At 36.6% G+C, this 18,093-nt stretch overlaps 4 protein-coding genes and 1 long non-coding RNA gene across 6 annotated transcripts in view; 3 read left to right on the top strand and 2 right to left on the bottom strand.

The window, feature by feature from the left end:
• The window catches only part of LOC107731181 (uncharacterized), a 12,613-nt gene extending 12,336 nt beyond the window's left edge, over positions 1-277 (top strand). Inside the window, exon 3 of the long non-coding RNA XR_001638754.1 lies at positions 187-277. This is a non-coding gene — a long non-coding RNA (uncharacterized LOC107731181). The remainder of the gene's footprint in view (positions 1-186) is intronic.
• Positions 1-2,966, bottom strand: part of LOC107731174 (centrosomal protein of 104 kDa-like) — a 33,430-nt gene extending 30,464 nt beyond the window's left edge. For both annotated transcript variants that reach the window (XM_016542175.1, XM_016542176.1), the window contains exons 1-2: positions 2,888-2,966; positions 2,189-2,315 (exon numbers count right to left, since the gene is read on the bottom strand). In XM_016542175.1, coding sequence (XP_016397661.1) covers positions 2,189-2,301 — 113 coding nt within the window. In that variant the 5' untranslated portion in view covers positions 2,302-2,315; positions 2,888-2,966. The remainder of the gene's footprint in view (positions 1-2,188; positions 2,316-2,887) is intronic.
• A 1,365-nt stretch (positions 2,967-4,331) lies between these two features.
• LOC107731176 (leucine-rich repeat-containing protein 47-like) lies at positions 4,332-10,634 on the top strand. Its single transcript, XM_016542177.1, has 7 exons — positions 4,332-4,983; positions 5,798-6,265; positions 6,381-6,497; positions 8,199-8,314; positions 8,720-8,822; positions 9,191-9,280; positions 10,329-10,634. The coding sequence occupies exons 1-7, from the start codon at positions 4,402-4,404 to the stop codon at positions 10,548-10,550; spliced, it is 1,698 nt and encodes a 565-aa protein (XP_016397663.1). The 5' UTR covers positions 4,332-4,401; the 3' UTR covers positions 10,551-10,634.
• Positions 10,635-13,027: 2,393 nt separating this feature from the next.
• On the bottom strand, positions 13,028-13,347 carry smim1 (small integral membrane protein 1). Its single transcript, XM_016542181.1, is given in 2 exon segments — positions 13,028-13,151; positions 13,256-13,347. Coding segments are annotated over 2 exon segments (216 nt in total).
• Positions 13,348-15,506: 2,159 nt separating this feature from the next.
• Positions 15,507-18,093, top strand: part of LOC107731212 (mitotic spindle assembly checkpoint protein MAD2B) — an 8,875-nt gene continuing 6,288 nt past the window's right edge. The window contains exons 1-6 of the mRNA XM_016542224.1: positions 15,507-15,815; positions 15,902-16,020; positions 16,148-16,219; positions 16,345-16,445; positions 16,533-16,627; positions 16,712-16,785. Of these exons, the coding sequence (XP_016397710.1) occupies positions 15,776-15,815; positions 15,902-16,020; positions 16,148-16,219; positions 16,345-16,445; positions 16,533-16,627; positions 16,712-16,785 (501 nt within the window). The 5' untranslated portion in view covers positions 15,507-15,775. The remainder of the gene's footprint in view (positions 15,816-15,901; positions 16,021-16,147; positions 16,220-16,344; positions 16,446-16,532; positions 16,628-16,711; positions 16,786-18,093) is intronic.

Below are 18,093 nucleotides of genomic sequence, written 5' to 3'. Positions count from 1 at the left end.
TTCACCGTGGACGAAGCGGAGTCCAGCCCGGGGTCGTCACATGTGGTTGCCACAAGCCTCCTTCATCGAATCCGCCGGCCTCCGCTCACTCAAGCCCGCCGGGCGCCGCTCACTCAAGCCGCTGTGTGTTTCGTTGTGAAAGCGAAACTACTTTGTTTGGCCTTTCAAAAGAGGACACAGTAGAAGTAAAAACACAGTAGAAGTCATTATAATTACTAATTATGTCCCCACTGGATGCAACAAATGCCTCGTTTGTAATGGGTTTTATTGGTTTTGTCTCATCCAGTGTTGCCAGATTTGACGGACGATTTCCAGCCCAAAAGCTCACAAAACGGTGTCATTCATTGATAGCCTACATACTGAATTATAATCCGACAATTTAAAAAAATAAAATAAAAAAACAATAATGCGCTTACCTTCGTGTCGCTCTATAATTTTACACAGAACTAGAGGAAGCCTAAGTTCATATTGTAGAACATAATACAGAACTTTGCACAGTCAAAACTAATAATGTCTAGCAGTTTTCAAGGATTTATCAATCTAGACCGTTTAAAAGACAAAAGACAGGATTGTAAAAACCCAGATATTTAGTTTCGGTTTTGATTAATTAAAGGTGCAGTGTGTAAATTTTAGCGGCATCTAGCGGTGAGGTTGCGAATTGCAACCAACGTCTCAGTCCCCAGCTCACCCCTCCCTTTAGAGAACCTATGGTGGCCTACACAGGTAAAGATGTTGTCGGTAAAGACAGCAGAGAGCAATGAGATTTCTTTACAAAGGAAAATTAAGGAATTATATTTACTTAATCATTCAATAAATCGATGTTATTGCGAATGTTAATGTACTTGTTCATCATTGTGTCAGTGTTTTATTCGCAAGAACAACAAAGTGACGAAATGCGCTCTGTAGAGCAGTTTGTCCGTTTAGGGCTACTGTAGAAACATGGTAGCAACTTCCATGTAAGGGGACCCCAGGTGTATGTAGATAGAAATTGCTCAATCTAGGGTAATAAAAACATAATGGTTAATTAAGTAAGGTCTTTATACACATCTGAAAACATAGTTATGTATATTATATTGCATTTATGTCAATAGATCGTTGTAAATATTACACATTGCACCTTTAATTCAAATGTGCTCTGATTTCGTCTTTCCTCCATGTCAGCCTTCTTGTCATCTCACTCCACAATAATTCACGTTTTGAGAGTTGTTCGTCACGTGATAAAGGTTCGTTGACAACGATATTTAGTCATAATTTTCGTTGACGAAAGCAACACTATTTGCAAGAACAACAAAGTGACGAAATGCGCTCTGTAGAGCAGTTTGTCCGTTTAGGGCTACTGTAGAAACATGGTAGCAACTTCCATGTAAGGGGACCCCAGGTGTATGTAGATAGAAATTGCTCAATCTAGGGTAATAAAAACATAATGGTTAATTAAGTAAGGTCTTTATACACATCTGAAAACATAGTTATGTATATTATATTGCATTTATGTCAATAGATCGTTGTAAATATTACACATTGCATAATTAATTCAAATGTGCTCTGATTTCGGAGTTGCAGTGATAGAGCCTTCGTGTCATCTCACTCCACAATAATTCACATTTTGAGAGTTGAGTCACTCTCCCACTCTTAACTTTTATTAAGGCATTGTGATTACTTGAATATACAGTCATACTACATTCAAAATCAGATACGTTATAACTTATCACGCTAAAAACCTGTCACTCATGAATCATAACGTCTGTCTGCTGAGCCCTCGTGATAAGTGCGGCTGTCGATGTTTACATCAGCACCAGCGCCTCTGCAGTGTGTGTGTGTGTTTAGTAACGTTGTGATGACTGATTTGATGCAGTACATTCATACTTGGGCTTGTTTGTTAAACAATTAGCCTATGCAATTTATATGTTTGAAACCCGCCAAACTGACCCCAAACCAGCCCAAATTTTGTCCACCCGCCCAAGCCAATTTTTACCCGCACATTGTCGCACAATCAAATTCAAACCCACCCAATCTGGCAACACTAGTCTCGTCACGCCGGGACACATGGAAACACAGTATGGTAAACCTCGAAATTAGTTTGATCTGAATCTTTTAAGCGTGACATATGCAAAAAATAAAAAAAACCAGGAAGGGGGCAAAAACTTTTTTACACCACTGTACATTCTAGCGTAAATATTATAAAATTAACCTGGTGGATCTCCAGCCATTGACGGTGGGCGCGTGGACCATCAGCTTTTTGGCACTGTAGTTTCCTTCATGATCAGACCAGCTGATCACAGTGAAGCCTATCTTATGAAGCATCCCGTACCTGAACTCTGATGGATATGGGATATGAACAATGCACAATGTTTAATTTCACAAAGTACCAGCACTCTAACATAAATTATACAGAAAGAACCTGTAATTTGGCAACATTCCCTTACATGAGAGTAATATGTTGTTTATGATGTATGCTTAGAGTACATAAATATCTCTAGAATCAAAGTAGAATAATGTAGAATAACATAAAAAATACGTATTCAAATGAACAATTAATTAAACAGCAGCAATGCAAGGTGTATCTATTTAAATCATAGGTAGCTACTTGTTGTAACACTGTAATTTGAGTCAACGTTAAGTCTGCACTTAAACATTGCACATGTATTCAGAGGTTTGCTGCGTATTATAAAGAACCTTAGTCATAACTATTATATGTACAGTATTTAGCGTTAGCGTGCAATCCGGCTAACTAAACAGTAACATTACTGTTACAACTCCTCCAATACAGCAATAAGGATTTTAATCACATACCACACGTTAATCAGATAACGCTCAGAATCACTCATTCTTAGAGTAGTACTAATATTCACTATTTGGCAGATACAATTACGATAAATAAGTTGTTTACCCAGATACAGCAGTTGCCTACGTTTATCTCCATAACCACCGTTTGACTACTGAATCGTGTGCGCATGCGCGAGTTTTTCGTTCGTTCTTGAAAGAATCCGGTGTTTTGAATGAATCTTTTAGGTGAACGAATCATTTTCGTTCATTTCCGTATACTGAGTCTTGTTCACTTCTATGTACAGTACTTTTGTTTACTTAAGTCTGTCCTGGTTGAAGTTGAAGTCTCCCATGCAGCGTTCTAAACTATTTTAAAATATTTATATTTCCCATAATATATTCTATATTCTTTTTTCTATTTAATTCACAAATTTCTTAATAGTTTATTATATTCTGTTTCATATAAGTGTGCATGCCCACAATTCTTTGTTGTTTCTGTTTGTAGTTGCACAGTGGGACGAGAAATTAAGAAAAACATTTTATAACCTTCCATCACATGTTGAATTTTATATTTATTTTAATTATATTGATTATATTCTTTTAATTTATTTTCTATATTTATTTTTATATGTGTATGTTATACAAATTGAATAAATATATTATATATCTTAATTTCTATTTCGCCACCTACTGGCCCACGACGAAAGCTAAAGAAAGAATCAGTGAAAGAATCTTTTAGATGAACGGATTCAAAAGACTCGAGTCACTTTAGTGAATCAAAAGTCCAGACTCTATCGAAGAAAAAAGGAATGTTGGTTCTTGTAGTCCTTTATAATGGTTCTGGTTAAAGATGGGAGAGTTACCCTAAGACAGTGTGTGTAAAATATTACTATTAAAATATGAAATATGAAAATCCTAAATTCCAAATCCAACACTTAATTAAGTTAATTACATTTTAATTGGAAATGGATGAAAACCCGGCATCTAATTAAACTCTTCCGGGTTGCGTCCACGTTCCGGTGTTCTGGTGAATTCAGTTCCCCCGTTTCCCCCTCACAGCGCATGTGCAGCTTCAGAACGAAAATCGTGACGTCATGATTTCGCCCCGGCGAAACTAGTTTTAGTGGTTTTGCTGTCTTTTCGCAAGCACAAGGGTCATTTCACCAAGTTCATTCGATAGCTAATTTGTAATTAAATATATGTATGTACGTAACGTCCTGTTCAATCGCTATAGAGTCAGATTTCGTCTAATTGTAATGAATGGTGTTACACTTCATAACAGGCAAAAGTTAGAATTAGCAGGGAAATCTGACTCTATGTTGCGATTGAACAGGACGTCACGTACATTAATACGTATTTAATTACAAATGATCAAATTAACATGGTGAAATGAACATTACTTGCAGAGAGACAGCAAAACCACCATTAGCTGACTTGCTTAGCCGGGGCGAAATCATGACGTCATGACTTTAGGACTGAAGTTTGAGGGTTGCCAATATATATATATATATATAAAAAACGCCCAATTGCTACTAAAAACTACCGCTGGAAAACCGCGGACTTGGGAAGTTGCGCAGGCGCTGTGAGGGGGAAACAGGGGAACTGAATTCACCGGAACACCGGGTTACGTTGGACAGCATGGCTGAAGAAAACAGCTCATTGAATATTTGGCCAGAAATAGAAAAGGCAGAAAAGGAGAACAGGCGTGAGCTGGTGCTTCAGGGTTCAGCGGTTGACAAAAAGATCCAGAGCAGCGGCGGACTTCACGCGCGACTTTATTCCCTCTCGCCCCTAAACTACCTGGAGATCAGTCAATGTCCCAGTTTACAAGAGATCCACGAGAACATCAGACATCTGTCTCATCTACAGAGTCTGATCCTCTGCAGGAACAAGCTCACTTCAGTCCCAAAAAGCATTGGTGAACTGAAGGCGATCAAAGTCCTGGATTTGTCTGTCAACCAGCTGCAGGCTTTGCCCGAGGAGATCTGTGCACTGAGCGAGCTCAACACTTTAAATGTCAGCTGCAACAGCATCGCCGCTCTGCCGGATGGCCTGAGCAAGTGTGTGAAGCTCGCCAGCATCAATGTGTCCAAAAATGCACTCTCTCGACTCCCAGATGACTTATGGTGCTCCAGCCTGGAGCTCCTCAGCAGCATCATAGCATCAGAAAACGCGATAGAGGAGCTGAGCAGTGAGGTTCATAACCTGCCTGCGCTGAAGGTGCGTTTCATCACAAAATCTAATATTCCTACTGTATGTCGATTGAGTATGTTCAGTGGTTCAATACATATACATTTTAATCAGTTGTGATTTTGAAAGTAAATACAAAGAGTTGGTGGTGTATTATGTACACACAATTTAGTTTTGTATTTTTATTATTGTACGTAGAATTTGTTATTTTTATTCCTATTATCATATGGATATTTTTGTTTTATTTTTTTTATTTTGCTGATAACATGCCTATAATTTATACTTAAAATGTTTGAATTAAATTTGAAAATAATGCTAAATGGAAGCATTCCATTATGGGTCTCAGACTTTTGGACCTTTAAAATTTAATAAGTATAATGATTAAATATCAATTATAATGTATTGTGATTTTTAAAAGTAATTCAAAAAATTGTAGGTGGTGTATTAAGTACTTAAAATATTACTACAATTAATTAATTATACAATTAATAATAATTATTATTTGTATTATTAGGTCTATAATTTGTAATTATTTTTCTTTTGAAAGAATTGCTAAATGGAAGCATTCCACTATTAATCTCAGACTTTTGTAACATTTTGAATTTAATAAAAACAACAGTTCAGTAAATATAAATTCCAATGAGTTGTGATTTTTTTTTAATCACAACTGCAAGAATGTAGTTGGTGTATTATGTACTCAAAATATGATTAATAAAATGTATTTTATCTCTGTATAATAATACAGTGATTAACATACAGAAAATCACTGTATATTAATATGCATTAATAATATTTGAAAAGCCTTTCAGCATTCTCTCATGCATCTCACTCTCTTCTGCTTCAGGTTTTGGATCTCTCCAACAACAAGCTCCAGGAGCTTCCATCTGAGTTGGCCGACTGCCCCAAGCTGAAGGAGACTAATTTTAAAGGGAACAAGCTGAAGGACAAGAGGCTTGAGAAGATGGTGAATGGCTGCCAGACTAAATCAGTCCTAGACTACCTGAGGGCAGGTGGGAGGGGGAAAGGGAAAGGCAAGCAGCAGGATGGAGAGGTGAGCGAGAAGCTTGATGGAGGCCGTAACATCTCAAAGAAGAAAAGCGGTGCAAAGCAGAAAGGCAAACAAGAGGCAGAGGAAGTGGATGAGCTTAATCGGATGGTTGTGAGAGTTCTGCATGTATCCAAAGCACCCACGGCTGTGACAGTCAAAGTTTCTGCAGGAGTCAAGGATGTTCGGCCATACATTGTGTGCTGCATTGTAAAAGGCATGAACCTCAGACAAGGAAATGCACTCAAGCGATTTTTAGTTGCTCAGGTGACACACGTTTAAATAAATATCTCATCCATCCGAACTCTTGTGTTCTGTCTATCTGTCTTTTTAAATTGATTTTATATAAGCTTATATAAATATCCGTGTATTCTGTCTGCAGACCAAACTTCACGATGAGATTTGTGCCAAAAGAACAACGGCAACCATTGCAACTCATGACCTCGGCTTGCTGAAGGCTCCTCTGTTGTATGACGCCAGGCCACCAGATACACTGAAGGTATGGGAGGAGGTTTATCAAATATTGGGGTTTCATATGTATACTTCGTATTCTTTTTGTAATAAAAATGTCTTGCTTTTTCACAGTCATAATTGTCCCAGTAGTTTGTTACGTAACTCATCAATCAGAGCATCTCCACTAGTTGCATAACCGGCAAACAATGCAGGAATGATGAATATTTAATAACCGTTGTCGATACAGTTTTTATGAATGGCGGGAATCTGGTTTCAAAGCCACCAGCTGACTAATGACACAGAGAAGTCCCATAATCCTCAGTTTTTAATAATAAATGAACAGTCTTTTTTCTCGCTGTTGTTTCTTTTGTGTTGACAGTGAATTCAGCACCTATCTAAGAGGCCACAGGAAGTAGGACAATAAGATGTTACGTTGCTTCATTCTCATAACTGATGGTTTCATTTACACTGCCGTTCAAAAGTTTGGGATCAGTAAGATTTTTAGTGTTTGTTTTTTTTAATAGAGTCTCTTATGCTCATCAAGGCTGTATTTATTTGATCAAAAATACAGGAAAAAACAGTAAAATTTTGAAATATTACTGCAATTTCTAATATTGGTTTCCTATTTTAATATACTTTAAAATATTATTTATTTCTGTGACGCAGCGCTGAATTTTCATCAGCCCCGTTACTCCAGTCTTCAGTGTCACATGATCCTCTAATATGCTGATTTATTATCAGTGTGGAAACTGTTGTGCTGCTTAATATTTTTTTGGAACCAGTGATACTTTTGTCTTTGACTCTTTGATGAATAAAAAGTTAAAAAGAACAGCATTTATTCAAAATAGAGATATTTTCTAACAATAGTAATAATATAAGTCTTTACTATAACTTTTTATCCATTTAACACATCCTTGCTGAATAAAAGTATTAATTTCTTTTTTTTTTTTTTAAAGAAAGAAAAAAAATACCCCAAACTTTTGTGTTGTAGCGTATATTGTAAGTTAACATAATTTCTTTTTAACTTCTTATTTATCAAAGATTCCTGAAAAAAGTATCACAGGTCCAAAAAAACATTATGCAGCACAACTGTTTCCAACATTGATTATAAATCAGCATATTAAAATGATTTCTGAAGGATCATGTGACACTGAAGACTGGAGTATTGATGCTGAAAATTAATGAAAAGTATTTTAAGCATTTTAAGTATTTTAAAATAGAAAACTTATTTTAAATTGCAATAATTTTTCACAAAATTACATTTTTTCTGTATTTTTGATCAAATAGATACAGCCCTGATGAGCATAAGAAACTTCATTTAAAAAAAACAATTTAAAATCTTACTGATCCCAAACTTTTGAACAGCAGTGCACAGTAGTCAACATTTGAAGTGGATCAAAAAAGTTCATCAAAGTTGTCCTAAAACCTAAAACCAAAGTGCACTCTTGTCTTAGGACAACTTTGATGAACTTTTTTGATCCACTTCAAATGTTGACTACTGTGTATGCCAAAGAACAGACTTAATAATCTAAGATACATTTTATGCTATATTGTGAATATAGTGACAGAAACCCTTTCAGCTGATTATATTCACAATCCAGCACATCCTCGAGTGTGTTAATAAAAAAAAATGAAACAAATTTTCATTAAAATATTGCTGCCACATCAAAAAAACATACCTACTGCAGAGTAATATATATATAATCGTTTTACAACAAAAAATTGATAATATTGTCAATGTGTGCAGATAGTTCCTCTGGGTCGTAAGGAGATGAAGGCAGCTGAACTTCTGAAGATGCTTCAAGAGGAGGCAGATGAACAGAGAAAACAGAAAAAGCGACAAAACGTTTCAGGACTCCACAAGTAAGAAAGTGCATATTGAATACCTGATTATATAATATCAATAGTGGTAAATCTTTAATATTATAATGACTTATCTACAGTATAGTTTGAAACTGTGGAGGGAACAATCTGTTAAGCAAATGAGTGGTTTTGTGCTAAATCTAACATCATTTTCAATGCAAAGGGGCTAGGTCATGCTCTTCAATGGCATTGTTTACTATCTACGGCCTTTCTAAGTGATCCGAAAAATATCCCTCGTTTGTCAGACACCTGTCCTGTTGTTGTGGGTAATTGGTGTAATTTCATCCATGTAATCGCACTGACTGCACAGAACACTAAGTATAAATACTGAACTGTGACACTGTGAATTAATTCATTATTCAGCGTTTCATGGACGTATTACCAACTTTTAATTCTTCATCCCAGATACCTTCAACTCCTTGATGGGAAAGATCTTTACCCCTGCTTGGTTGACACAGAGGATCACGTGGTCTCGTTCCCACCAATCACAAACAGTGAGAGGACAAAGGTAATCTATGCAAGTTAAGTGAAGTATGCAAAGGTTATTTCAGGTCTTGATGATGGTGGATGGCATGATCAACTCGACTGATTTTATGACTTCATATGGTTTTTTTTAAGGATATTTATTATTTCTTTATCCAGAAAGACATTGAAAATATGTCATAAAAATAAAATACAATATTAAAGCATGTGAAGCAGCAGTGTCATATTCATACATTCTTATTAATGCAAATGTTTATTTTATTTATTTATTTTTTCACATTTAAAAGAGAAGAATTACCATGACAATTGTTTAAAAAATATTTTATTTTTTTATTATAATAGTTAGTATTATTTTTGCCAAACAGCATTTTTAGCGAACTTCTGTCTCTGCAGATAAAGAAGTCCACACAAGAGCTGTTTTTAGAGGTGACGAGCTCCACCGGTCTGCAGATCTGTAAAGATGTCATGGACGCACTGATAATAGTAAGATATTACTAGTGTTTTGTTTTATATTATATTTTATATTATAAAATGTATTTCATTTAGCATTTTGTGTTTATTTACATATGAACCAAATTGTATGGTTCACAGTCTAAATCACAATAGAATCACAACTAAATCATTCCTTCAATCCCAAAATATCAATCCTGCAGTGTCTGTAGTACAAGAGATGGGTGGGATTGGCCGTTTTTTGTTTTTGTTTGTTTGATTTTGTTTGATTTTTGTTTTCATATTGATTTGTACTAGTATTGCTATGCTGTAAATAATATACAGTGAAGGCACTGATTTGAGTCTGCGCTGTAAGAGTGCAGGATTGGATTAGCATTGTTATGCTATTTGACTGCACAGCTTTTGAATGCTGATACTCTAGTGGAAGAAATTAGCTCATCTCTCTGCGCGCACACACACACACACAAACACATGGTGTACAGTGTCTCGGAGGCATTGCACCATCACATAATACAAGTGCAATTCAAGAGCCCCTGGCTGCTGCTGATTTTATCAGTCAAATTGTTTGTTTGGTTTAATTGACGTTCCTAATTTATAGCAAGAACTTAAAAATCCTATTTTTGTAATTGTGTAAAAAGTACCTGACGTGATGGAAAACCGTGAAATGTGACAAGGAAGATAAAACCGAGGAATTGGTTTAGATTGCAGCTGTGAGATTTTCTCCATGATACAAATTACCTGTTCCACTTTTGCACATTCTTCTTTTACGACAGCTCAAATAACTACTAAATATTTTACTATAAAAGACACTCTGAATAATCAGTGCCATTAAATCAGTCATCAAGCTGGGTCATTGCATTCAGTTTATCTGCATTCATTAGCAGTTATGCTATTACTAAGTACCAAGACAATTAAAAAAGGCATCTGTTTTCACATAGGTATCCTCATCCAAAGTCAATTACACAAGCATTCATGGTGGTTAGTAGCGTTTAGCAAGCTATGAATATTTACAGTGGAAAACAGCATCCATGTTTATTAGAGTAATATTCATTTTCTCTGACTATTCTTGTTTCTATTTTAGAAAATGGCAGAGCTTAATAAATTAACCTTTGATGCAAAGGAGGATGTGGGCTCGGATGAAGAGACGGATGTGATTTCAGATCGTCCCGCAGAGGACCTGGCCTCCCCTGAGCTGACCGTACTACAAGTGAAGGTCGTGGACGTAGATGGAAACCTTAAAGTGGTTTACCCATCAAAAACTGACCTGATGTCCGACGTCAGCAATCTAACTGTCATCCGATAACAAAATTCAGCTGTTGGTTTTCTTTCTAAATTTGTAATTCATTTACCCCACTTTCCATACAGTTTTCTCTCTCATCAAATTAAAACAGCTATTAATTCAAATGTTGGATTCAATGGTTCTCATTTACACTCCTGTCTTTTGTAAGAAAGTTTGTTTCCACCTTTGTGTACAGATTTACACTTCTAATATAATTAATGTTAAAGTTACTTTGTCCTTGTCAGTAAAATAAACTTAACATTTTTTGTAGACTTTCCCTGTTTTGCTGAATCTCTCAATTGGGTAAGCTATAAAATTATACAGTCAAATCTTTCAATATCAAGTTTACTTCCTTGAGCAAGGTTTTTAACCTCAGGATGACTCTGTATAGGAACTTTTGACCCTCTGGATGAAAAACATCTGCATCAATATCAAAACTAGTAGTTGGTCTCATAATTCAGTTTATAGTTAGGTTAGGTTAGCAGGAACTATTTTTAAATGCACATCTTCAGACATGTTTAGTGAAGTGACAGTAGCATTGTTTGCATCCTCTGTTTGTGCCTGTGGAGCACATGAATGCTCCGGGTTTGGTTACAGATCAGATGACTGGACTCAGGAAATGTAAAGAGGAGGAGAGTAGGTCTGAGCTGTCTATAAGAGATGCAAGAAGGACACTGTCTCTCAGGACAGCCCATCATGCTACATGACATTGACAGTCATCCATTTTGCTCTTATTAAAAAATTCTCAAAATGACCCAGAGGAATGACATTTGGGACCACAGGACAAGATGGAAGAGTGGATCTAGCAAAACTCTCAACATCCAGGAGAATTTCCATGCGTTTGAGACATTTAAGTCCTCCAGTCCATCTCTGCCCATCTGTCTGGAGTTGATTGGAACGAAGGGATCCTACCATTTATCATCCGGGTGGAAACTGGCTGGAAATGGAAAAGATCAAACTATCAAACCTTGTAAGGTTTTAATGGCGAAGGGGAACGATGGCAGGACTTTGACAAATAGTAGCTCACTGCCTCCAATACACAGCCCAAGAATATCCACTATCTCCATGTCTAGTGCAAAAACCTGTGTGTCAAGCTGGGGAGTAGGATGTCAGGAGAAGAAAGCCAATATCTTGTCCACCAGCATAAGGATGGACAAGGCATTGTTCAGTAGACAAAGGCAGGAATGTCAGCTGATCTGCAATGGACTGGCTGTTTTTAATGACAGTCTGCAGGTTCAAAACCAAGACTTGAGACAGGACAAGATCCCTGGTGTATCAGCAGGGCTGCCACAGAATGAACTTCTGGATGTAGAGCCCAATAACGTCAGTGCCAAAGACAGAGAAGTGAGGACAGAAAGGATGAAGGATTCAGCGAGTGTATCTAAGGACAGACTTGCGCAGTCATTCTCTGATTCGGCTATTGAGATGGAAAATGAGAACGAAATGAATGAAATGATGGACAGTCAGGAGGATGAGTATTATACTAACCAAAGGATCACGGCATGGATTGTCAAAGTAAATGCAAGCTTGTTTTCTTCATCAAAAGATGAGATTATTGACCAAATGCTCGAAGAGCAGGATGTGGATACTATTAAAATCATCTATGACCAGGACTGATGTCAAATGTAATATTAATTGTAAACAGTGTAAAATAATGTTCAATTTGCTAACATTAGTTAATGCATTATGTGTTGTTTTCATTCTTAAAACAGTAATAATGTTCAACATGAAATGATAAAATGACTTGGTATACACTACCATTCCAAGTTTTGGGGGTTGGTAAGATTTTTTAATGTTTTAAAGGTCTCTTATGCTCACCAAGGCTGCATTTATTTGATAAAAAAGACAGTAAAAATAGTACTATTGTGGAATATTACTACAATTTTAAATAACTGTTTTATATTTAGTCCTGTGAAGGAAAAGCTGCATATTTCAGCAGCCTTTGCTCTACAACATTTCATATTATTATCAATGTTAAAAACAGTTTAAATGTGTTTACTGTCAATTTTGATCAGTTTAATCCATACTTGCTGAATAAAAATATTGTCTCTAAAAAATTAAATCTTACTGATCCCAAACGTTTGAACCGTAGTGTATGCACATAGACTGCTAAAAGCTGCTGTAAAAGTGTTGTTCCTTGTTGGTTCATGATAATGCATCAACCAAAAATTAAACCTCACTGTAAAGTGTTTACTGTTAACTTTATTTTATTCTTGGTATAATAGCAAATTATAGGCTATGTATTGCGACCGCTAATGCACTTTTGGATATGAGATGGTCACTGACATTCAAATAAGAAATAAAATAAAATCTGGTTTTTGATTTAAGTATTTTACTTGTTAACACTGGTTAAGATACTATGTTAAAATAAAAGTCACTTATTTAAAAACACATTTTAAAACACATTTTATAAATGTTGGTACTTCTTTGATGGACATAATTCATGCTTCAAATAACAGCCAGTTCCTTAAATAGCCAGTTCCGTCAATATAGTGTCCTCTTCAGCATCGGTGAGCATAGTATCCTGTGATGTATCCAACAATATATATAACTACCATCACAGTCAAAGACACTGCCGCTTTCATTACAATGCCAAGACGTCCGGTGCACAGTCTGTTATAGAGACTATATGGGCACAGATGTGATTGACATGAGTTGTTTGATTGACTCCAATCACAATTCTGAAAATTATTTATCAGTTATATGAAATATATAGAGTAGATTCTCACCCAATCAGTCTGGACTGTGAATGCGGCACTTGCATGTTCATGTTGTCTTCATTCCAGCGGTTGTACTGAACACTGGCCTCATTGGACTACATTTCCTTCCAGCTCTCTGCTCCTCAGTCAGCTACAAAGCAAACACAAACAAAAAGGAGAAACTACTATAGCAAACTCAAGCTTATCCTGCTACTTTTCACTTCAAAGTGTCTTTTGGAGAGCTTAAAGGGGTCATATGATGCTGCTAAAAAGAACATTATTTTGTGTATTTGGTGTAATGAAATGTGTTAATGCAGTTTAAGGTTAAAAAAACACATTATTTTCCACATACTGTACATTATTGTTTCTCCTCTATGCCCCGCCTTTCTGAAACGCCTCGATTTTAACAAAGCTCATCGGTCTGAAAAAGCTAGGTGTGCTCAGATTGGCCAGCTATCCAGTGCGTTGTGATTGGCCAAATGCCTCAAGCGTGTGACGGCAATGTTACGTCCCTACCATACTGTGATGCCTGCGGCAACCACATGTTACGACCCGGGGCTGGACTCCGCTTTGTCCACGGTGAAAGCCGATCCGGCGATGGACAGCGCGAAGTTGAAGTATTTCCTCAGCGACCAGCACGGATCAGCTCCAGGCATGACGAAGCAGATATCGTCCTCTTTTGGAAGGCCAAACAAAGTAGTTTCGCTTTCACAACGAAGCACACAGCGCCTTCACGACATGGTGGCAGCAACAATACTACAGCAAGAATATGGATGAGATTGTGGCTGGCATACCCTGTCAAATGCGGCTTTACGAAACTCAACGGCTTTTTTTTTTTAGGTTTTTTTTTTTTATTATTGCAAACAATTCAGAGATGACAATAATGAAATACAACTTTGCATACATTACACATAATGTATCAACAATACATTCAATGTCATCTGAACATATGGAAGAGAAGAGAAGAAGAAAAAAAAGTTGACAGATGACTGTTAAAAGAGAAAGATGCATTTAAATAGTTTTTTTATGAACATAAAGAAGGGCAGGAACAAAACAAATAAAGAAAAGAGGATAAAAAAACACCAAAAAATGTATTAATCAGGTACATGAAAGATCTCATCATATCTCATCATAGCTCAAAGGCTCTGAACGTCTCTAGCCCAAACTGTGATATAAACGATCGCTATAGGCTATTTTTAAAAGGGGCGGGGCTGCTTGATATGTCCCGCCCTGTCTTCCTGTTTCAGTTAAAATGACGTCAACACATAGAGTAATGTGTTTCTAAGCATTTCAGGGGACCTTTAAGGCTGTATTTACTTACCAGTTATGGACGTTGCTGTGTCTTGGAAAGTTAATCATTCAGCAATTCAGTAATCCATAATAAAGAACCGTTAATGAATAAGATAAAGCACTGAAGTCCAGTGTACATAGACAGCTGATATTTTGTATTCATATTCAATGCTTCCAAAAGTTATAGTTGTTTTTCCCAAATAGCTAAAGTATGTACTGCAGTAATACATTTACAATCCAGTAAGTTACAGATCGAATGACTATTTTGATGATTTTCCTACTTTATCTGCAAATCTGTCGCGAATCAAAGCACAATTTGAATACTCACAGGTTCTCAGGACATCAACTGGGAAGTAAATCAAATATGTCACTGTGATCATCGCATGATCTCACGTGTTGACTGGGTAGTCTCTGACACTGTCTTATGTATGTCATTTCTAAAGAGCAGCGGGTCCATGAGGTCATTCAGGTAAACCTTTGTTTACAGCCTGTCATAAATGAAATCCCTGAATTACATGCTGTCCTGGTTAAATAAAAATAAACTGCTGGTCAGGTCTCCTGAATTAAATAGGCTTTTATTATGCAGGACTAAATGTGAATAAATATCTATTTCATGAATAGCTTTAAATAAATAAATTATATTTTATGAAATCCCTGAAGAAGTGGACACATATCAGTTAACAATCAGTTTGTTCCGTTCCGTTAATGTTAATAGTCTATATTTCTCACCTGCCAGTTGTAGTTTGCTCAGAAAGGTGTCATTTATTTTGCACCAAAATAAGTTATTTTACCTGTTGTCATACAGTTTATTTGAGATCTTTGGTCTTACTATCAACTTACTTACTTACTGCATATAAGTAGATACATACAAGATCCAGTCCTTTGTTCTGTTTTCTTTTATAAGTCAGTACTGTGACATTATGGTTTGTTGTCGCGTTCTTCTTCCGCTCCGGTAGGTGGCAGTAGGCGTATAGCCATATAGCGCTGCTGTTCTCTTGCAGATTACAGAAGAAAAGTGTAAACATCCTTCGAGCAGCGTTTTATTAAATGTTTGTTTATTTACTGTTTATTTGTGGATGACAGACATTTTACCAATAATCGGACTGAGTGTATTACAGTAATAGTTTTCGTTTTTTTTCTGAATACAACACTCTTATCACACGTATTCTGGAGCAACTATATGCATGATCGCTGATATTTTATAATCGAGAAGCTCCTCTTTTCATTAAAGGTTGTTGCATATATTTTGGCTACTTCAGTATGGCCACTCTGACGAGGCAGGACCTTAATTTTGGCCAAGGTAACTTTTATTTCATTTGTATATTGCACTGCACAGCTTTCAAATAACGTCATTGTGAATATTCTTTTTATATTGGTCATTTTCAGTTGCTGCTGACATTCTGTGTGAGTTTTTGGAAGTGGCCATTCACCTCATCCTATATGTCAGAGAGATTTATCCATCTGGTATTTTTCAGAAAAGGAAGAAATACAACGTACCTGTGCAGGTAATGTTTTTAAGATTGATGACAGTACGAATGAGCACTGCTTTGCTAATTCATCATGCAATGGGAAAAGAGAAATAGACAGAAAATGTTGCTGAAGGTATTTGACTACTTCTATTTAATTTGCCAGATGTCATGTCATCCTGAGTTAAATCAGTACATTCAAGACACGCTCCATTGTGTCAAGCCACTGATAGAGAAGGTGAGGTTTTTATTTAATATTTGTTTAATGTACCTATTTACAGAAAAACAGGCTAACCAATATGATTAGAATGGTTTCCATCTGAACAGTGAGTAAACAAGACTTGTTTTGTGCTCTTTTTGCAGAATGAGGCTGAAAAGGTTGTAGTGGTGATCATGGATAAAAAGCACCATCCAGTGGAGAGATTTGTGTTTGAGATCTCACAGCCTCCACTGCTGTCCATCAGGTGAGTGACAGTGGATTTAGTGTTTTAAAATCCAGGTGGAAGTTATGCATTTTTCTGATATGTGTGTGTCGGGTTTTGCTGTGTCAGCTCAGAGACTCTGTTGTCTCATGTGGAGCAGCTGCTGAGAGCGATGATCTTAAAAATCAGCGTATGTGATGCTGTTCTAGACAACAATCCTTCAGGTAGGAGCTTCAGGTAGGAGCAGGTAGGAGTAGTAAGTTTTAATAGATTTACATTTAAATTATGGATTTTCTTCCACTCTGCAGGATGCACATTCACAGTGCTGGTACACACCAGGGAAGCTGCCACAAGAAACATGGAGAAAGTTCAGGTCATCAAGGTGTGTTAAAGCAGCTGTATGTTTTAAACCATATAATTGTTTTTTTTGTTTTTTTTTTGGTCTTGTCTTTTCTTGTCTTTAGTTCACTCTGTTGACTGGATATCTAAGTGAACTGCTGGGAAACCTGAAAACAAAAACTTTTTTCTCAGATGTTCCACAAAAAGATGCTGTACATGCAAACCTGATGTGAACTCTTATATAGTTCCTTCTATTGTAGGATAGAACAATAGAAGGAATTGTTCTATCCTACAATTATATATTCCTTCTATTGTATAAGGCTGTGAGAGTTCAAATAAATAAGGATAAAATTGAGAAACAGTTAAGTGGCAGTAACTTAAGATCAGCCTGGCAAGGCATGAAGGAAATGGCAGGGTGTAAAGAAGACAGAGGGAATAGAGATATTAAAATGAATGGATTCAGTTCTGCGAAACAGTTTGCTGAGGAACTTAACACATTTTATTTAAGGTTTGACTATAATGATTTTAAGTCAGAAATGTACATTTTAAAACAATAATCGGCATGCAGTAAATCTTTTAATATTAGTGTGACACAGGTCTTTTCCAGAGAGTTAATACTAAAAAAAAGTCCCGGTCCTGATAATATTGGAGGTAGGGTGTTACGTACATGTGCTGAACAGCTGGGTGAAATTTTTCATTACATTTTCTCCCATTCTCTTATGTTACAAAGAGTTCCTGAAATTTGGAAAAAATCTATTATAGTTCCTGTAGCTAAGACTAGGTCCCCACAGGAGCTAAATGATTTCAGGCCGGTAGCTCTTACTTCATTAGTTATGAAGTGTTTTGAGAAAGTAGTTAAAGGTGAAATTTTACAGCAGTCAAAAGATAGACTTGATCCATTGCAGTTTGCATTTAGACAGGGCAGGGGAGTTGAGGATGCTAACCTTACCTTGCTGAATTATCTGTTTAGTCACTTGGAAAGGCCCAAGACCCATGCTAGACTGTTATTTGTTGATTTCTCTTCTGCTTTTAAAGGGGTCATATGATGCGATTTCAAGTTTTCCTTTCTCTTTGGAGTGTTACAAGCTGATTGTGCATAGATAAGATCCCTGAAGTTGCAAAGACTAAAGTCTCAACCAAAGAGATATTCTTTATCAAAGTTAAGAGACTGCCACGCCCCCCTAAAACGGCTCGTTCTAACACGCCCCCACATATCTACGTCACTATGTGGAAATATTTGCATAATGCGCCCCAAATGTTCACGCAAAGAAAGAACGCGTGGTTTCAGTAACCGCAGTTAGTGTTGAAGCAGCCATGTCAGGGAGACGCTGTGTGTTTCTAGGCGAAAGCA

The sequence above is a fragment of the Sinocyclocheilus rhinocerous genome, unplaced genomic scaffold (assembly GCF_001515625.1).
Source record: "Sinocyclocheilus rhinocerous isolate Xijiao unplaced genomic scaffold, SAMN03320098_v1.1 scaffold1600, whole genome shotgun sequence".
In the NCBI taxonomy this organism is placed as follows: Eukaryota; Metazoa; Chordata; class Actinopteri; order Cypriniformes; family Cyprinidae; genus Sinocyclocheilus; species Sinocyclocheilus rhinocerous.
This window is presented reverse-complemented; position numbering and strand designations above follow the sequence as displayed.

Bases quoted from the DNA above. Each gene is read 5' to 3' on its own strand.
- LOC107731176 (XM_016542177.1), top strand. From the start codon at position 4,402: ATGGCTGAAGAAAACAGCTCATTGAATATTTGGCCAGAAATAGAAAAG. The intron at 6,266-6,380 runs GTGACACACGTT...TTCTGTCTGCAG, and splicing joins AGCGATTTTTAGTTGCTCAG to ACCAAACTTCACGATGAGAT. The intron at 8,823-9,190 runs GTAATCTATGCA...CTGTCTCTGCAG, and splicing joins CAAACAGTGAGAGGACAAAG to ATAAAGAAGTCCACACAAGA.